Source organism: Silene latifolia, chromosome 5 (genome assembly GCF_048544455.1).
Source record: "Silene latifolia isolate original U9 population chromosome 5, ASM4854445v1, whole genome shotgun sequence".
In the NCBI taxonomy this organism is placed as follows: Eukaryota; Viridiplantae; Streptophyta; class Magnoliopsida; order Caryophyllales; family Caryophyllaceae; genus Silene; species Silene latifolia.
In genome coordinates this window covers 50,474,767-50,494,325 of record NC_133530.1, presented here as the reverse complement: position 1 = coordinate 50,494,325, position 19,559 = coordinate 50,474,767, and the positions used below count along the sequence as shown (strand labels likewise).

The window sequence follows — 19,559 nt, the reverse complement described above, 5'->3', positions numbered from 1 at the left end:
TTGTTTGAAGAAATAATGAGAAATATCAAATTCAGTGGAGTTATAGCAAGAGTGTCCTTGCAAATGAAAGGAGTATTGGTATTAATAAAGGGAAGGCAAAAATGGGCGAGAAACCCAAACCTGATTATAAATTGGAAATGGATAGTGGAACTACCAAGACCAAGACCAAGAAGGGTGCCAAATCCTATGAGGAATGTCATTATTGTAATGTCATGGGCCATTGGAGGCGAAATTGCCCCAAGTATTTGGAAGATATCAAAGCTGGGCTTGTTACTCCAAGTGGGACTTGGAAATGTGGAAAAGCTAAACAAGAGTGATATGAATCTACGACAAGGAAATGAAGCTAGGGTAGCCGCCACTTCAAGAGGGACTTATGTACTTGTTTTATCTAATAGCTTTGAGTTATAATTTACATAATTGTTTTTATGTACCCACTTAGTCTAAAACATTATTTCCATTTCTATGTGAGACATGAAAGGATTATATTTTTTCATCAAAGACAATTGCTGTATTTTATTGAAATTAGACATGGATGTGAGCCATGTCACTTATCTTTATGATATACAAGTTTGAGACACTTCCAACTCAAGCAATGATATCTACATAATATGATCCAAAAGACTCATAACTAGTAATCCAAATGATTTGTACATTTGATTTTTCAATTTGGTTACGTAAAAGAGAAACGCATTAAAGGCTAGTGTCGACTAGATTTTTGAACCATTTTCAATCATATGGAATATGCGAATCTTGTATCCTTCGCAAAATGATTTGCACTTCCTTTGGTAGTAAAGGAACACGAGCAAGTGATTTGTTGGGACTAATACATGCTGATGTATGTGTTCTAAATATGCATCACCGCAAGGGGATTTATGCCTACTTCGTCACTTTTACCGATGATTTAAGTAGATATGGGTATATATTTACTTAATCAAATATAAAGTGAAGCATTTGAGAAATTTGAGAAATTTCTAAATGGTGTAGAGAACCAATTGAAGAAAAGACGAAAGCATTACGATCCGATCGTAGTGGCAAATATCTAAGTAATAAATTTGATTTATTAAAGATGGATTATGACCTAGTGTCACTACCCATAAGATCAAACTAATATGAGTCGGTTTGAGTTGTTGAACTCAATTTTGGGAATTTGCAATCCAATACGGACAAGTAATTCTAAACGGATGGTCAACCATGAGATACCTAGAATAGAGAGTCTATTAAATAGATGACATGGATAAGACTTGTATATTATCAAGCTGCCATGTTAGGATGGCATTTTGAATGCTAATACATAGTCTTGGTAAACTCCTAATACTCCGTTAAATATATATATATATATATATATATATATATATATATATATATATATATATATTTGTAACTCACAAAGCTATCTCTCAAGAAGATAGATGTATTTCTGAGAGATAGAGTGGAAGTAGATTGAATCGTCACAAACATCTCTTATAGTTGAAATGTTACTTTGTGAAAGTAATAGAATTATAGAGTGGGAGTTGGTATTGAACTTTAGTCTATGAAGATAGAATGAGAGCATAGTTCAGTGGGAGTTTATCGCACATGTCATATTGTTAAAATATTACTTTGTGAAAGTAATAGTATCATGACCTTGTTACATACGAGCCATTGCATTTCAATCCGAAAATTATTACTCAAGAGTAGATTTACTTTAAGGTGAGGGTCTTCTCAATAGTAAATAGAGCTTCAGAGTACATAAATGCATAAGATTTACATGAAGATGTTGATCAAGATAAATTATGTTAGGAATTGCCGCATTTCATTTTAATGAAGAATGGCAAATTGAATTCGCTTTTATAAAATGGGAATTTGGAAAAGGAAGTGTTTTAAACACAAATCCTTAGATAAAGATTTAAGTGTCCTAAAATCTTATGCGTAGCTTTCTTAAGTGATCCTAGAATGGTCTTAAGCAAGTATTAAAGGATTATACTTTTCGTTCATGTGATAATAGTGAATTGTTTCATTCACATTGTTAGGGCCAAATTAGCCTGGTCTGACTGTAATTTAGCCTGAACCTGTTAGGCTGAATGAGGTAACCGAGGACCGGACAAATCTAACTACTATTTGGCAGACGAAGGGAACCACAAGACAAGCAAGCTACTGAATCAAAGAAGAAAAGCCTGATGGTAAGTGCAAAATAGCCTGGCAGGATACTTAAGCAGGCTGGATCAAGTTGAAGAGCAACAAGACGGTTATATAAAGATAAATGCTCACATCCTATTCTCAAGGAAGACCAAGTCTAACTATAAGACTACATCATTCCCATGAATCAAGACGTGTAAAAGGAGAAAAGCTAAAAATTGGTTAGAGAAGAACGAGGCAACCGGATTAATAGAGAGTGTGCCCTATTAATCAGGTAACAGCTCCATCAATTGAGGGGAACGTTGAGATTGAATACAACGTTAATATTTGTAGAACTATAAATAGCATAATCTAGCATTTGTAAAGACATGCATTATTCATTAGTTATTCACATTTTATCTCTCATTCTTTCCTGAATATTCAGCTATATACACGAATTTGTACTCAGCTTATCAAAGTAACACGAGCAATATTCTTATACTTAATTCTTTCTTGTTATTCACTTATATTATTATTCTAAACTTACTGAACTAGATACCCTAATTACTCAATAATCAAGCCGGATCCTTTCAGGGAAAATCCTGTTAAAACAATTGGCGCCCACAGTGGGGCATATAGTTCATTAATAAAAAAATTCCTTTTGCCATTCTTCATTTAATATTCACATACAAAAATGGTAGAACTCACCCCAGAACAACAATTGGCAGCTGCCTTGGCTAAGACCAAAGAGTTGGAGACAATTCAAGAAAAGGCAGCCCAAGCAGAAGCTGAAATCAGTAGACTGAAGGAATTTGAGTCTAACCTGAAAAAGAAATTGGAAAATCAGGCTTCAGGCTCCAAGAACAGATTCAAACCAGGAACCCCATTCTCATCCATTATAAAAAATATTGACTTTTCCAATTTTGGAACTCCGGAGAAGGATACCTTATCCGGCACCCAAATCATTCCCAATGATGAAACAAACAAAACTGAAGCAACAATAATGATGGCCATGCTTCAGGAAATTCAAAAACTCCATAACAAAATAGAAAATATACCTGGAGTGCCAGACCCTGTGGCTGAAGTAGAAGTTGACAACTTCGCTGATTCACCCTTTGCAGATGAAATTGCAAAAATTGATCTCCCCAAGAAATTTACCATCCCATCCATGAGAACTTATGATGGGACCTCTGATTCACAAAATCACGTTGCCATATTCAAACAGAAGATGTTAGCCGCCTCAATACCCAGTGAACTTAGGCAGGTCTGCATGTGTGAAGGCTTTGGTACAACCCTGACCGGAGCAGCATTACAATGGTTCATCAATCTCCCAAATAGAAGTATCAAGAATTTTGCAGAACTAGTCAATGCCTTCAATCAACAATTCGCAAGCAGCAGGGACATGGCAAAGAGACCCAGTAACCTGTTCAGGGTAAAGCAACTTCCTGAAGAATCTCTTAAAGAATTCCTGGCAAGATTTGTCAAGGAGAAGGTAGCCATTCCCAGGTGTGACTAAGAGACAGTGGTAGAAGCCTTCAAGCAAGGAGTCCTGCTTCACAGTGACATCTATGCAGACTTAACCAAAAAAGCCTGCCCAACCTTTGCCACTGTTTAATCCGTCGCCCTAGAACATGTCAGATTGGAGGAAGATCTCAACTTCAGAACAAACTCGTCCGGAGGAAAGCAAGGCTATGGACACACTAACAGGAAGAGCTCCTACCAGAAAGGAGGCAACCCCAGATCAGCACCCTATTCCAGGCCTGAACGATCTGAAGTCAATATGGCACAAGAACACAAAGGTAACCTTTTTAGCCTACCAACTATTCCTGAATATAACTTCTCTATAAATACTGCAGGGTTAATCAAACGCCTGGAAAGCTTGGGAGACACGGTCAGATGGCCCAAAAAATCGGACAACCCTAGGAAAGATCCAACGAGATGGTGTGACTTCCACCAAAACATCGGGCACACCACAGAAGAATGCATCCAACTTAGGAAACAAGTGGCATACCTCCTAAAGAAAGGCTATCTGAAAGACTTAATCCAGCAGCCAAAGAACAAAGATGAAGGAAAAAACAAGAGAGATCCTCCTCCTACTCCCCCCATCTATGAAGTCAAGTTCATAAATGGAGGATCAGAAATTTGTGGCTTAACCAGCTCGGCCGCCAAAAGAATATCCAGGGAGTCTAAACTTCAACCCCCTCTTAGATCTAAGTCATTGCCTGCTATTACTTTTGATGACTCGGACTTACAGGGAGTATCAGATCTACACCATGACAGCTTGGTAATTACCATGCAAATTAGCACAGCTAAGGTATCAAGAATCCTGATAGACGGGGGCAGTTCAATCAACTTAGTGATGCTTGACGTCCTCAAAGCTATGAGGATAGATGAAGCGAAAATCATCAAAAAGTCCAGTGTCGTGGTTGGATTCAGCGGAGAACAAAGGACAGCTCAGGAATGTTACACCCAGGCTTTGAAACCATCAAAGTCAGGTAAGTCCCTCGCATAGCAATTAAAGTCACCTGTCAGGAAAGAATATTGCACAGTCACAGATGGAAACAGGAGAGGTCATTCTGGATCCAGAATTTCCCTGACAGGAAGGTACTTGTAGGGTCAGATGCACCTGACTCAGTCAGACCCAATCTGGTCAGCTTTCTCAAAACTAAAATGTCTTGTTTTGCTTGGTCACATTTTGATATGACTGGTATAGATGCTGATATTATAACCCATAAGTTGAATATGAAAAATCCTTTAAGCCTATACAGCAGAAAAGGAGAAAATTCGCTGCAGAGAGGCATGAAATCATCAACCAAGAAGTTGACAAGCTATTGGACATGGGAATGATCAGGGAAGCAATGTACCCCGACTGGCTTGCAAATGTAGTAGTCGTCCAAAAGAAAAACGGCAAATGGAGAGTCTGTGTAGACTACACCGACCTAAACAAGGCCTGCCCTAAAGATCCATTTCCCCTGCCACATATTGATGCAATGGTGGATGCCACTGTAGGCCACGAGATGCTAACATTCATGGATGCCTCCAGTGGATTCAACCAAATAAAGATGCACCTTGCAGATCAGGAAAGTACAGCCTTCATCACTGAAAGAGGAATATACTGTTATACTGATATGCCCTTTGGATTAAAAAATGCAGGTGCAACCTATCAAAGGTTAGTCAACATGATGTTCAAAGATCAAATAGGAGATACCATGGAAGTCTACATAGACGACATTGTAGTCAAGTCAAAAAAGGCAGAAGACCACGTCAAAGACCTGGAAGTAGCCTTCCAAATACTGGAGAAATTCAATATGAAACCCAATCCACAGAAATGCCATTTTGGAGTCTCAGCAGGCAAATTCATGGGCTATATGGTGACAAAAAGAGGAATAGAAGCCAGCCCTGAACAGATCAAAGCCATCCTGGAGCTAGAACCACCAAAGACAGTCAAAGACGTACAAAAGCTGACCGGAAGAATAGCAGCCCTGAACAGGTTCATTTCAAGATCGTCAGAGAGGTGCAAATCATTCTACAATCTGCTAAGGAAAAACAAAGACTTTCAATGGACCCCTGATCATCAGGCTGCCTTTGAAGACTTGAAAACATATATATCCTCTCTTCCCTTGCTGGCAAAACCAGTCAAAGATGAACCCCTGACAGTATACCTGTCTATCCACAAATCATCGGTCAAGATCCCGTCAAAGAAGCAGACGGACAACAACACCCTGTCTATTACATAAGTAAAAGTCTACTGGATGCAGAAATCAGGTATGGCCTGCTTGAAAAATATATTTTAGCTTTAATTATGAGTTGCACAAAATTAAGACCATACTTTGAAAGCCACCCTATAATAGTCAGAACCAATCTTCCTATCAAGTCTGTACTTAGGAAACCAGAATTGTCCAGACGAATGTGCAAATGGTCAGTCCAGCTAAGCACATACAACATAACATTTGAACCAAGGACAGCAATTAAGTCACAAGCACTAGCAGACTTTGTGGCTGATTTTAGTCCAGCCCTAGAACCCGACCTAATAAAAGAAGTAAATAGACTGACCAACGACCAAACAGACCTAGAATGGACCCTATTTGTCGATGGTGCAGCCAACATGAGGGGCACAGGCCTGGGGGTAGTACTAAAATTGCCACAGGGGGATAAGATAGTACAAGCTATAAGTTGTGCATTTGAAGCTACCAACAATGAGGCAGAATATGAAGCCCTAATAGCTGGATTAAAGGTATGTATTGACCTTGGTGTACAAAACCTAAAGGTACGTACTAATTCCCTTCTTATTTCAAACCAAGTAAATGGAATATATACTGCAAAAGACTCAAAAATGATGCTTTATTTGGAAGTTGTCCAAAATTTAAAATCAAAATTCCACAATTTTAATATTGACCAAATTCCTAGGGACTTGAATACCCAGGCCGATGCCTTAGCCGACCTAGGATCCAACTTCAGTCCCCTTGACTTTGACAAAATACCCATCGTACATTTATTAGAACCTGCAATAAATAAGCAAGATGAAAGTTTCCCAATATATGTTGCCAATTCTTGGACAAAACCTTACTACGATTGGCTACAACAAGGAATCCTTCCCCTGAATAAACAAGATGCCAGGGCACTAAAAATAAAAGCTACTTCATATACTATTATTAACAACGTGCTTTTTAAGAAATCGCAGGCAGGGCCATACCTCAGATGCCTGGAACCACAAGAAGCTAAACAGATATTATCAGAAATCCATGGAGGATACTGTGGAAATCATAAAGGCCGAAGGAGCCTGGCAAGCAAGGTACTCAGAACAGGTTATTATTGGCCCACTTTGAGAGCCGATTGCCTGGAATTCAGCTCTAAATGCGAAGCTTGCCAGATTCATGGACCATATATCCATCAGCCATCTGAGGAACTACATTCCATATCCGCACCCTGGCCATTTATGAAGTGGGGCATGGATATAGTAGGGAAACTACCTCAAGCACCCGGACAAAAATTTTTCATGCTAGCAACGACTGACTATTTCACCAAGTGGATAGAAGATGATTCATACAGGCAAGTCAAAGAAAAGGATGTCATAGCATTCATCAAACACAACATCATATGTAGATATGGCATCCCCTCTAAAATAGTATGCGACAATGGCACGCAATTCGTGGGAAAAAGAACAGCAGCCTTCTGTGCTCAATGGAACATCAACCTGGTAACCTCCACGCCAGGATATCCAAAAGCTAACGGCCAGGCAGAATCCAGTAACAAAGTAATAATCAGCTGCATAAAGAAGAAGCGAGAAAGAAGGAAAGGCAGATGGGCTGAAGAGCTCCCCTTGGTCCTCTGGGATGACAGAACCACGCCTAAAACATCCACAGGCCAAACCCCATACTCCTTGGTCTATGGATGTGAAGCAGTAATCCCAGCTGAGGTCGACATTCCATCAGCCAGATGTAGCCTGAACACAATAACGAGCAATATACCTCTAATGGAGGACAACCTGGACTTAACGGAAGAGCTAAGAGATGCAACAAAGATTAGATTGGCAAATATATCAAAGAAAGAGTTGCAAAAAGCTACAACAAGACTGTCAAAGCTAGAGTATTCAGGGTAGGAGACCTTGTTCTCAGAAAAGTCTTTCAAAACACAAAAGAGAAGAATGCTGGCAAATTGGCCCCAACCTGGGAAGGTCCCTACCTGATTGACTCAATAGTCGGCCAGAGAGCTTATAGATTACAAACCCTGGACGACGAAATGATCCCAAGAGCTTGGAATATTACACACTTAAAACTATTTCACATATAAAATATATCTCCCAGTCCAGGTATAATTTTCATCTTAACATTTCTTGCCTGACCTGATATGAAACTAAATGTATGGTACTTGCCATTATATGAATAAATGCCTTATATAATTTCTTCCATTATGTGCCCAAATACTTGTCAATATTCTCATATTTCCTTTTACCGAGTAGAATCTTCAACATTTGTTTTACATACTACACTTTACTTAAAACAAATCTTAAATATTGGGGGCCACCCCACTGATATCCAACTGATACCCAACTTTCAGTTGCAAAAACAGGCCTTAAAATATTGAGCTCAATTTAATATACAAATCTGGAAAACCTTTTCCTGGCTTGTATAACATAGATGGGTCATAAGCCCTCCAGACAGGCGGGGACATAAGCCCTCCGCAGACGTGCAATAACGCCACCCATAACACAAAGAACGGCGATCCAAAGACAAAAACTTGCCCGATCCAAATAATAACGGCGGATCCAGTACACATCCAACACTACAAATGTACCTTATCAAAACACAAAAAGAAACCAACAAAGACCAAATATTTATTCATCCAAAATAGCCGGCCTTACCACATACCTAATAATTATCCATTCCAGGAACATCCCCCCTGGATGGGCCAAAATATACCTAATAAATATTCATTCCAGGAACACCCCCCCCCCCCCCTGGATGGGCCAAAATATACCTAATAAATATTCATTCCAGGAATATCCCCCCTGGATGGATGGGCCAAAACGAAAAGGAAAAACATAAATCTAAGCAGGTTTCGAGCCAGTAACCGACTCACAACCATCCACCATTTCCTGATCACCAAATTTCTCCTTGTAAGGAGGAGAATCCACTTCTTCTTCTTGACCCATATTGGCCAAATCGGATACCGAGTGTCCGAGTCGTCTCATCCCGATCCGGATCCCAATTAGCCCGGTCAGATTCCGGATCCCTCATAGCATCAACCCGGCCTTTCCCAAAGAAGTACTGAGCAGCATCAGCAAGCCGCGCCTCCACTAGCTCCTTTTTAGCACCAAGCTCTTCATTTTTTCTCAGCTGATCCTGCATTGCCCGCTTCTCGGCAGCCAGCTCTTCCTTGACAGTCTTCAGCTCTTCCCTTACAACCTCCAACTCTTGCCTGACAACCTTCTCAGCGTTTTTTGCAGCCACCTCACAAACCAAAGCAGCCCTGGATGCCTCTGTAGCTGACCCCAGCTGAGATTGAAGTACTACCTCATTACCCCTGGATATGTGCAGCTCACGATTAACTTTATCTAATTTCTCTTCCAAGCTAGAAATCCTAGCCTGGGCATCCCTGAGCTGACAAGCAGTAACTAACCCAGCCTCCAATCCCTACGGAAAAACAAAAGAAAGTCAATCTAATCAGCCAAACAAAAAACAACATAAAAAACACATAATAATTGAAAAGTCCCTTTGCAACTAACCTCCTTAGCCTGAGAAGCAAGGGCAGCAGCCCTTGTCACAAGAGAAGACAAGATATAAACCACTTTAGTAGAAGAATCAAAGTTATTGTCAGATAAAAGCTGGCTGCTGCTCATACTAGCAGAGAAACCATCTATCTGCGCCCGGGCAGCATCCATATCGTCCATCCGAGCAGACACACTCCTGATTGGCTGAGCCTGAATAGGCTCTTTCTCTCTCCCTTCTTCTTCAGGAACAACAGTTTCCCTCCTCCTCTTGGAAGCCTGAACGACCTCTGGCGATACTAGCCTGGGCGGTTCCTGGGGAGACTGGACATTAGAAACCAAAACGTCAAGCGTCTTGTCGCTCCCACTGGCCTCCTGGCTCTTGGACTGTTCAGCAATTCTAGCAACCCCAGCCTTTAAATCTTTTGCAGTAAAGCTGGCCAACCTAGCAGAAGACCTGAATACTTAATATATAAAGAATATACATAAATATCATAAGAGAAGCGATAAGAAGACAACAATCGACATAGAGACATATAGAAGACATACAGGAAAGAGCAGTGGAGCTAGGCTTGCCTTTGGGTACTTTGACCACACTCAGCTTGGTCTTCATATACCGGGGCAATAAATCCCTGCCCAGACTAGCAGGCCAAGCCCTCTCTTCCTCAGGAATAGAAAGAAAAGCCTCTATCCTTGAAATAACCTCCTCGTCAAGAGGGTCGAAGTTCCAATCAGGAGCTACAAATACTACCAAAAAATGCACAGGTAAAACTTAAATATCCTAATTTCGTTTAAAATAAATTGCAAATTAGGAGTATAGGAAACCTACCACTCTCCAAAGGAGGATATCTCAAATAATCAAAGCCTGACCCCAGACTTTCAGTCCGGATAAACAGGAAAGTCTTTGCCCAGCTTTTATCATCTCCAGAGTCCAGGTTAGTAATTAATGGAGACATTTTCGAATTAATTCTCAAATTGAAACGACCAGTAAAAGGATTTTTCATATGATATACTGCCTTGATATCATTAATAGTAATTACAAGATTATGCTTAGCACATAAATTTTCAATAGAATGGACAAGTTTCCAAACCATTGGCATGATTTGGAAAGGTGATACTTCCATAGCACGAATAGTATCAATCATCAAAGGAGTAAAAGGTAACATACAACCTGCTTTGAACGCCCATTCATAAATACAGAACCAACCAGGTGACACCCAATTAGCTCTGACTGGACAAGACTCAGGAATCTAAACCTCAGTCGAATCAGGAATTAATTTTTTCTCCCTTAAAACCCTATCATAGTTCGTTTTCAATAAGTTTTCTTCAGGGAAATAAGCATCCAGAGATTGAAGAGCAGAAAAAATGGAATCTTGATACTTAAAAGCTATAGCACGAGCACGAGGATCAATTTCAACCACCTCCTCCTGGACGTCTTTGAGTTCAGGCTCAGCAGCAGCTTTCTGGGAAGCAGGACGCTTTTTGGCTCCCATATCCTTTATTATTTTGTTTATCGTGATGAATTTTACTTAATGAGAATTTATAAGTTAGCAAACTGGAGTTCCTGGGAAATAGGGGAGAATTTTAGAGAAAATTTAGCAAGGAAATTGGAAGAAATTTGGTGAAAAATAAACTCATCACAAATACCGTATTTATAGAAGGGGAGTAACGGTGCAAAAACCCTAGAAAACGCAAAACTGTCAGCATGACATCATACAGTTAGCCGTTGCAGTGTTTAACGGTAACTAAGAGTCTAAGAGTCATTGAGCAAATATAATTTTTTTTATTTTTAACCCGGTAAAATTGACATCTCACCCGTGGCCTGATCCAGCACGGGTAAAATGTCAAGGGGCATTTGTTAGGGCCAAATTAGCCTGGTCTGACTGTAATTTAGCCTGAACCTGTTAGGCTGAATGAGGCAACCGAAGACCGGACAAATCTAACTACTATTTGGCAGACGAAGGGAACCATAAGACAAGCAAGCTACTGAATCAAAGAAGAAAAGCCTGATGGTAAGTGCAAAATAGCCTGGCAGGATACTTAAGCAGGCTGGATCAAGTTGAAGAGCAACAAGACGGTTATATAAAGATAAATGCTCACATCCTATTCTCAAGGAAGACCAAGTCTAACTATAAAACTACATCATTCCCATGAATCAAGACGTGTAAAAGGAGAAAAGCTAAAAATTGGTTAGAGAAGAACGAGTCAACCGGATTAATAGAGAGTGTGCCCTATTAATCAGGTAACTGCTCCAACAATTGAGGGGAACGTTGAGATTGAATACAACGTTAATATTTGTAGAACTATAAATAGCATAATCTAGCATTTGTAAAGACATGCATTATTCATTAGTTATTCACATTTTATCTCTCATTCTTTCCTGAATATTCAGCTATATACACGAATTTATACTCAGCTTATCAAAGTAACACGAGCAATATTCTTATACTTAATTCTTTCTTGTTATTCACTTATATTATTATTCTAAACTTACTGAACTAGATACCCTAATTACTCAATAATCAAGCTGGATCCTTTCAGGGAAAATCCTGCTAAAACACACATGATTGAAGAATCATGATTATACATGAAGTTAAGTGGGAGCCTGAATCATTTTTCCTGCATGTCTTATATGTTGGTAACATATTACTTATTGAGAATAATGTACCAATTTTCTCTTCTGGCAAGAGTGATTGGGAGACTAGGAAAAGGTGCAATATATTCTAGATTTTGAATCTATGTGAGAGAATATTGGCATAGAGTTGAGAGTCTTATGAGGATAAGATATTTTACATCTGTTGTACAACAACAAAGACAAATAGGCTATTCATGTTGATGGAAGTAGAATTACTATGATGAAGTCATAATCATTCAATGAACCTATTAAGTTGTTGATCACATGAAATCAAATTCTAATGTTTCCGCCATTAGAATGATCATGTATGCCAACAGACGCACGTGCCATGATGTGATATATGCTGAGAGCATAGTAAGTCAATTAAAGGGATAATTCCCACATTATGGCTTGTGAAAGCCTTAAAGAACATCCTTGAGATTCTTGAGAAGAATTAAGGATTCGTTCACATGTTTGGGTGACAAACTAAGTTAGGTGTTGAAGGGTTGCACAAACTTTAGTCTCCAAACATAAAGGGTTTTGTTGAAATCCTAGGATGTCTTATTGACAAAGGAGTAAGAGACTAAGAAATGTGTTTTAGTTTCGCGCATTGCAAATTCCACAAAAGGATTCTAAGTAAATTGTGATAAAATGGTCAACGAAGGGATTAAGGGTGAATCCCTCAACAAATGATTTTGTCACAAGTTATGTGATAACAGTGGGAGCTTCTTTCAAGTTAAAGAGCTCAGGTCTAGTAAGAAGTCTAGACACATACTTTGAAAAATTCATGTCATTAGAAATGACATCGAATTGAAGGAAATATCAATTGATAAAGTTGGAATATATGGATATCAGGTATATCTACTTGCCAAGCTTATATTGCATTTTAACTAGTGTTAATAATACACTAAAGATTATAGAATATGAAGTAGTAATAGTGTATTGACTACTCATATGTGATAATCACATTTATCGTTTGAGTTTTATTAAACTCACCCGCTACCTTGTCGCATCCGAATGGGTTGCAGAGACAAATGGAACCCCATTAAAGTGAACTGGATTGACATGGTATTCGCCCCTAGTTACTTATATGAGGTGACGTCTTCAAGTGACTAGAGTGTGATGCGATTGATGGCAAGTTCAAGTGCCATAGAGTCATATGGGATGACTAGTCGATCACATAGGCAGACTGTATGGGACATTCTGTCGGGCAGTGACCGCTTATAAAGTTCTGGTAATTCATAAAGCCTGGTCGTGGCAAGAGCTACTATAGTATTCTTATGAGTCAATTATTTTGACTAGAGACTATTCACCCAAGTTGGCACAACTTCTGATTAGCTTTGATTTATACTCTACGATTTCGTAAATGAGGTCAAACTGGGTATATTTTGGGTTATGATGGACTGTGGCTGAACGAAAGGAATAGGGCGATAGGAATTGTCCACCCCTTGTCAGGGTTGTTTGAAATCTTAAGGCCACTCGAGGAGTATTTAACTGGAAATGCGTGGCCACGCTCGGAAGGCATCTATGATAGATAATTCCGGTCGACGCTTAATCTCGGATCGAGAAAACCACTCAAGATATGATCAAATGTAAGTACGACCTGCAAGACACCTTGCATTGAGTGGGAGATTGAAATAGGACAAGAGAATTGGTGACGCACACTTGTCGAGGACAAGTGGGAGATTGTTGGGAAATGTGTCATCAACAATAGTGCGATCACATGATTTAAATATCATAATTAAATCTCATACTAAGAATACGTGAGGGATGATTCTTTATATAGTCGACTGACCGTCATTAATCGGTAATGATTAGCTAACTAGAGTTTGACATTACTCTCGTGTGACGGTGGTGGTCAGTTGATACCTTTAGGTCACATCTATAGGATGAGGCTCAAATAGATATTTAATTAATTGTATGCGATACGAATTAATTAATTCCTTAATTATGAGAGTGCAATTTTACGTTTTATTGTAATGTGATTAAATAAGATTTAATTTAGTAATTAAGTGTTAAATTACTAAATTAGTTGAGGTATTATATAAGTTTTGAGGTAGAGGTAATTAGTTATTTAAAGTTACAAGAAGTTGTAATGTTAACTAACTAGTAATTATGGGACCCATTATATGATGATATAATGGTAGTATACTACTCAAAAAGTGGTGTGTATATTATATTATTAATTGTAATATTTAAGTGTTAAATGATTACATTAATAATTAATTATGTAAGATAGTTAAACATATGACTTATAAGCATTTGTGGGACAAATGACAAAAGGCAAAAATGGACCAAAATAGGTCCAATATTTCGATCATATAAAGGAAACAAAAGATGCTCTTTTGTCTTTTGTTTGTGTTGGTTATTGTGTGATTGTGACATATCACACAAGCCTTTTCATGCTACATCTTACACACATGCTCCCTATACTCTACCTACACTAAACAAAGAGTAAAAACAAAAGAAACAAGATTCCCTATATGGGGAATGGCCACCGGTTTTGGCCTTATAAGATGAGCATTTGTTGCTCATTTTCCGTGGTTGTTGTTGGCTTGTTTTTTCTCTCTACTTTCCCTCACATGCAAATTGCAATAAACTCTCACAAATACTAATACTTTAAATCTATTACTAGAAGTAGTAATAATAGAAATATTAGTATTATTAAGGTTACATTTCTACTACATATCTAGTTAATATTAGTAGAAATTTTTGGGATTAATCTTGGGTGCAACTTATTGGAGTGTCTTCTATACTTGGAGTCTTAGGAGGATCATCCATCATATTTAGCTCAAGAACAAGTGAAGGAAGGTGACCTTACTTGTGCCCATATTTTCGAACCATCAATCAATGTGAGGAACATTGTTTTTCTTATAAATCTTTCATTTTGTTATTCATGCACTAGATCTAAAGAACAAATAATTAACAAGTTAATTAGTTCACTATTAGAGTAGTCTAATAATAGGTATATGAACCTAACAATAGCTGTATTTTCTCTTTCAATGAAATGGTTTATGTCAAAGCAGTTTCAATGAATGGAATTTATATCTTAGATCAAACCACAAATGTATTATGATACCGTCGTAAAGTATCAAGATTTAAATTTATAAATTCGAAACTACTACTGTAGACAGCGGTAGCACGAGTCGAACCACAGGGAGGAAGGGAAATTCAGTTGTTCTAGATTTCAGTCTAAAATTAACAAATAAGGGGGGTGTTTTGGGTTTATCTAAAGCTAATATGCAATATAATTAAATTAAAGCGAATAAATAATCAATAAAAGACAATGGATAAAATCAAATATTAAAAGGGATGCTAAGATGGTCGGTTCACTATAGCTGTGACAGCGCATATCCTGGGTGAGTCTGGAATAAAGTCGTGTAGATGGGTAAATAACAAGTCCTCTCGGTTTAAGTTAACCAGTAGCTCCTTTCGGCCTATGCTACTAGTCCCTAGGTCTCACTAATACTAGCTCTCGCCCTGAAAAGTGATTCTTAAAGCCTAAATTACCTATCTTTCGATCTTAGCAAATTTAGTCGTTCTAATTCATTAATTATTTCCCTCCCCTATTTCTCGATCTTAATGAATTGGTCAATACTAAGCATCTAACAAGTCTCCTCTCGGTCTCGTTGTCAAAGATTGCACTTAATAAATTAAAAACGGTGCTAACCATACACGCGTCAGTCGATCGACCACAATAGGCAGTCGATCGACCAGTGCCCTAATTCAGGTCGCCTAATTCTACGCCATCTACGCTATAGGTCCCCTACATCTTAGCACGAAGGGTTTAGCTACACATATTAATGAAGATAACAACAACTAATTCGATAAATACGATGGACGAATGCATAATTGAAATTGAGCGATTAAAAGCAATAATAAACTAAAGGTTTCGGGATTATTCTAACAATTCTAACTACTGTAAGAATAACTAAAACAAACTGGAATTATGAAGAAGGAATACCGTAACAAGGCAGGAACAAGAGAATCCGAAAGCGAAATAACGAATTTTATTGAGAGTAAAAATTCAAGTAATTGAATGTAAACCGTATGCTAAATTCTAAACTAATGTCTCTGTCCGGAGCTCCCCCTGCTAAACTGATAGCAGTCGAGTTATATAGGAATAACACAACTTCTTATTTTCTAAAACCTAATTGGGTTGGGCTTTCTTGCGTCTTCTAATTTCCGTCAGCTCGTGGGGTGGTCGATCGACCACTTGGACCAGTCGATCGACCAAGAGCGCTGTGCAGTAATGCATTCTGACGATTCCTACAGCGCGCACCGATCTTAAAACAGCTGCTATTTCTTCGTTACTTGGTCAAATAAGCTTTCACCTACAATTGGAATCACTCGATTATCAGCTCTGGAACTCGAGATATTACTATCTGAAGCAGGCTGCAACATCGTGAAGTGCTTCTTTGCTTGTTAAACTCGTATGCACCCATGCTTTTACTATCTTTAGGCCTTGAAACGCGCACCAAGCTCGTTCCTCAAGTCACTACTTCATGTCAGGTCCTATGATAAATACTCGGGGACGGATTCAGCTCATTTTCCGCTGAATTCTTCACATTTCTGCAATATTACACAAAAACACGAAAGTAGAGGGAAATAGGGAAATAATGGCATATATTACACATTTGAGCTCTGAAATGCGTGTAGAATAAAGTGTGAAACATCATATTTTAGACATGCATCAAATCTCTCCAAACCAAATCTTGCTTGTCCCCAAGCACGAACTAGACTCGATCCTAAAACCTATTGGAACGAGTTCAATCTCAGAGCGAAATACAACCATAAAGCCTAAACCAATTTAATACAACAACCAACAATCAATTAGCGATGTGAATCATGCATACGAGTTATGAAGTCGTTAAAACTACTGAACCGTCAACTATAGAGACTTATCATTATGGACTCTTACGGGTCGCTCATATCACACATAAGCACAGGTGAATATATGTAAAAGATAGAAAGAATTCATTTTGTAGTGACACTCACCTAACTACGACATATAAGAACATGCCTGTAATCTAATATGAAAATAATCTCTACAACCGTACATATGCATTCCAACCAACAAATGACCATGACACATGCAGAGGTAAATATGGGTATGTGAGGTAATGGGTAAGAAGAGGCTAAAATGAATTTGGAATAGAGGAGTTAAAGCCAAGCTAGTAACTACAGGAACCAAATTATAACAACATCCAACTTCTTGCTCAAGATTAATCAATAAAAAACGGTGCTAATGATTAGCACTAATCTCACAATCTCCAATAATAATCAACTCCCCATATGATAATAATAAAGCATGGGAGCAAAAATCGCCATTTCAACAAAGACTTTGAATTATGCGATTTGATTTTTTTTTTCTTTTCTTTCTTCTTTTCTTTCCTCCTTTCCAACATTTCACCAACCTTCTCATAAAGAGCAATACAACCAAAAAGCAATAAACACATTCCCAAAACTACCAATACTAGCTCGGATAGGGTAGGCTAAATAATGGTATGTAGCTTATAGGACAAAAGGCAATCTGGCTCTGTGAGGCTTATGGGTATAATGAGAAAAGGAAACCTCTACCACATGTGTCAACAAACCACAAACCGAGTGCATACGGGTATTAAGTAGATCAAGTTCATATTTATGCAAATTAATGTAACATGTCTTATAAGGAGTAACTACTCACAAATCCTAAATGAACTGGTCATGAATGTCACCAGTTATAAGCTCTAAACCTCAGAATATATAAATAGTTTGCCAAAATGTAAGCCAAGTCTCAAGTCTAGCAAGTAAATTAACGAAAAACTCGTAGACTATGCATATGTGATTCTACTAATAACATGTCAATTAGCAAGGCTTAGGCATATACAGATGCAAATGCAATGTCATCATTGAAATACTACCGTTCTGACTCGACCTACATGCTAAAATAAACGTGAAATTTTTTGAAATTTTTTGAAAATTTTCAATTTTTTGAATTTTGATTTTTGTATATATAGGAGATAAAATAAACAATGCAAACTGAAATGCAATAAACGTGAAACAAAAATGCAATAAAACATGTGAATGCAATGCAAAACCCTTCCCCAAACCAAATCACACAATGTCCCCATTGTGCAAAATCATGTAATGAAATAAAAGGGAAATGGGAATTTGCGATAAATTAAATAAATAAGACATGAAAAGGACTCGAAAACTCACAAGACTTTAAGTGAAGCAAAAGGAAACCTCCCCAAACCAGCGTGAGCTAAGAGGTTTCAGTAGCCAACAGTGCTACCATAAGTACCTGGCGTAACAGTGCTGTTCTTCGACATAACTCAATAAATTGAGTTAACGTGGTCTTTATACCTGCAATTGCACATAATAACGCGCCCAAAATTTGCGCTAAACCCAAAATTATAGTCTATAGTCTATAAAAATCCTAAGCAAACGAATATAAAATGCGAAGTCTCGCGCAAACCAAAAACAGTAAATAGTCTAAAACATAAATAAAATGGTCCAAAAGTTCAATAACTATCAAATCCGTCAATCCATGCCGCCATATAACTCAGAATACGGCTTCTGGCTATAAGAAACTCCTTCAGCAATACTAATCTCGACAGCTGGACTCTACCTATCTCCATCATCTAAGCAACTCACTAGATCATCAGCAGCTCTGGCCTCCCATGCTCTAGTATCGTCTGGCTCATCGAACTCCAAGTCATACTCCGTGACTCGCGCTGGCTTTTTCTTTCTTAGGCTCTTCTCCGGCTCCTCATCTGATCCATAGCTTAAACATCCCAGTCCACCTTTCTGAATAATTGGTTCCTTCACAGCTGGAGCAATATGCGGTAGTTCCTTCCCCAAACCAGACCCTGCAACAAGTAAAACACAAGATTTTTCCTCCAATTCGCTCCCAATCTGGGGCGGAGGTGTTAAAGCAGGAATAAGGGTAGGAATAAAAGGCGAGACATCATCAATAATCACATAAGTATTAGCTGTCTTAGCATTGCACTGAACCATCATAGGATCCCTACGAATGGGAGACTGAGCAAATGAAATTCTTTCCTTCCCCACCTTAAAAGTCAATGTCCTAAGGCCAACATCAATAACTGCACCATCAGTGTGCATAAATGGTCTACCTAAAATAATCGGGGTGTGACGATCCTCGGGTATATCTAGGACAACAAAATCTACAAGAAAGAAGAATTTCTCGATTTGCACAGGAATACCCTCTAACACTCCTATGGCCTAGACCGCAGAACGGACGGCCATCTAAACTGTCATATTCGTGCAAGCAAACTCAGTTAAACCAAGTCGTTTAGCTAGACTTAATGGAATAACACTCACGCTAGCGCCTAAATCACATAAAGCTTTATCGAGACTAAAGGTGCCTATTTGACACGGGACAGAGAAAATACCCGGGTCAGCTAATTTCTGCGGAGCAGTATGAATTAAGTAAGAACTAGACTCAGCAGTTAATGCAACAGACTCGACTCTATCAAGTTTCCGCTTTTTAGTCAAAAGTTGCTTCATAAATGTCATATAAGCAGGAACTTGATTTACCAACTCAAGAAAAGGTATTTGAACATTTAAACCATGAATAACAGATTTAAATTTCTCGAAAGATACCTCATCCTTCGTCGGCACCAGTCTTTCTGGATA

At 38.5% G+C, this 19,559-nt stretch overlaps 1 protein-coding gene across 1 annotated transcript; it reads right to left on the bottom strand.

The window, feature by feature from the left end:
- Window positions 1-2,856: 2,856 nt before the first annotated feature.
- Window positions 2,857-18,229, bottom strand: LOC141655345 (uncharacterized). Its single transcript, XM_074462430.1, has 6 exons — window positions 18,202-18,229; window positions 9,851-10,048; window positions 9,320-9,765; window positions 9,054-9,227; window positions 4,620-4,687; window positions 2,857-2,917 (listed from the first exon to the last, which is right to left on the bottom strand). The coding sequence occupies exons 1-6, from the start codon at window positions 18,227-18,229 to the stop codon at window positions 2,857-2,859; spliced, it is 975 nt and encodes a 324-aa protein (XP_074318531.1).
- Window positions 18,230-19,559: the final 1,330 nt, after the last annotated feature.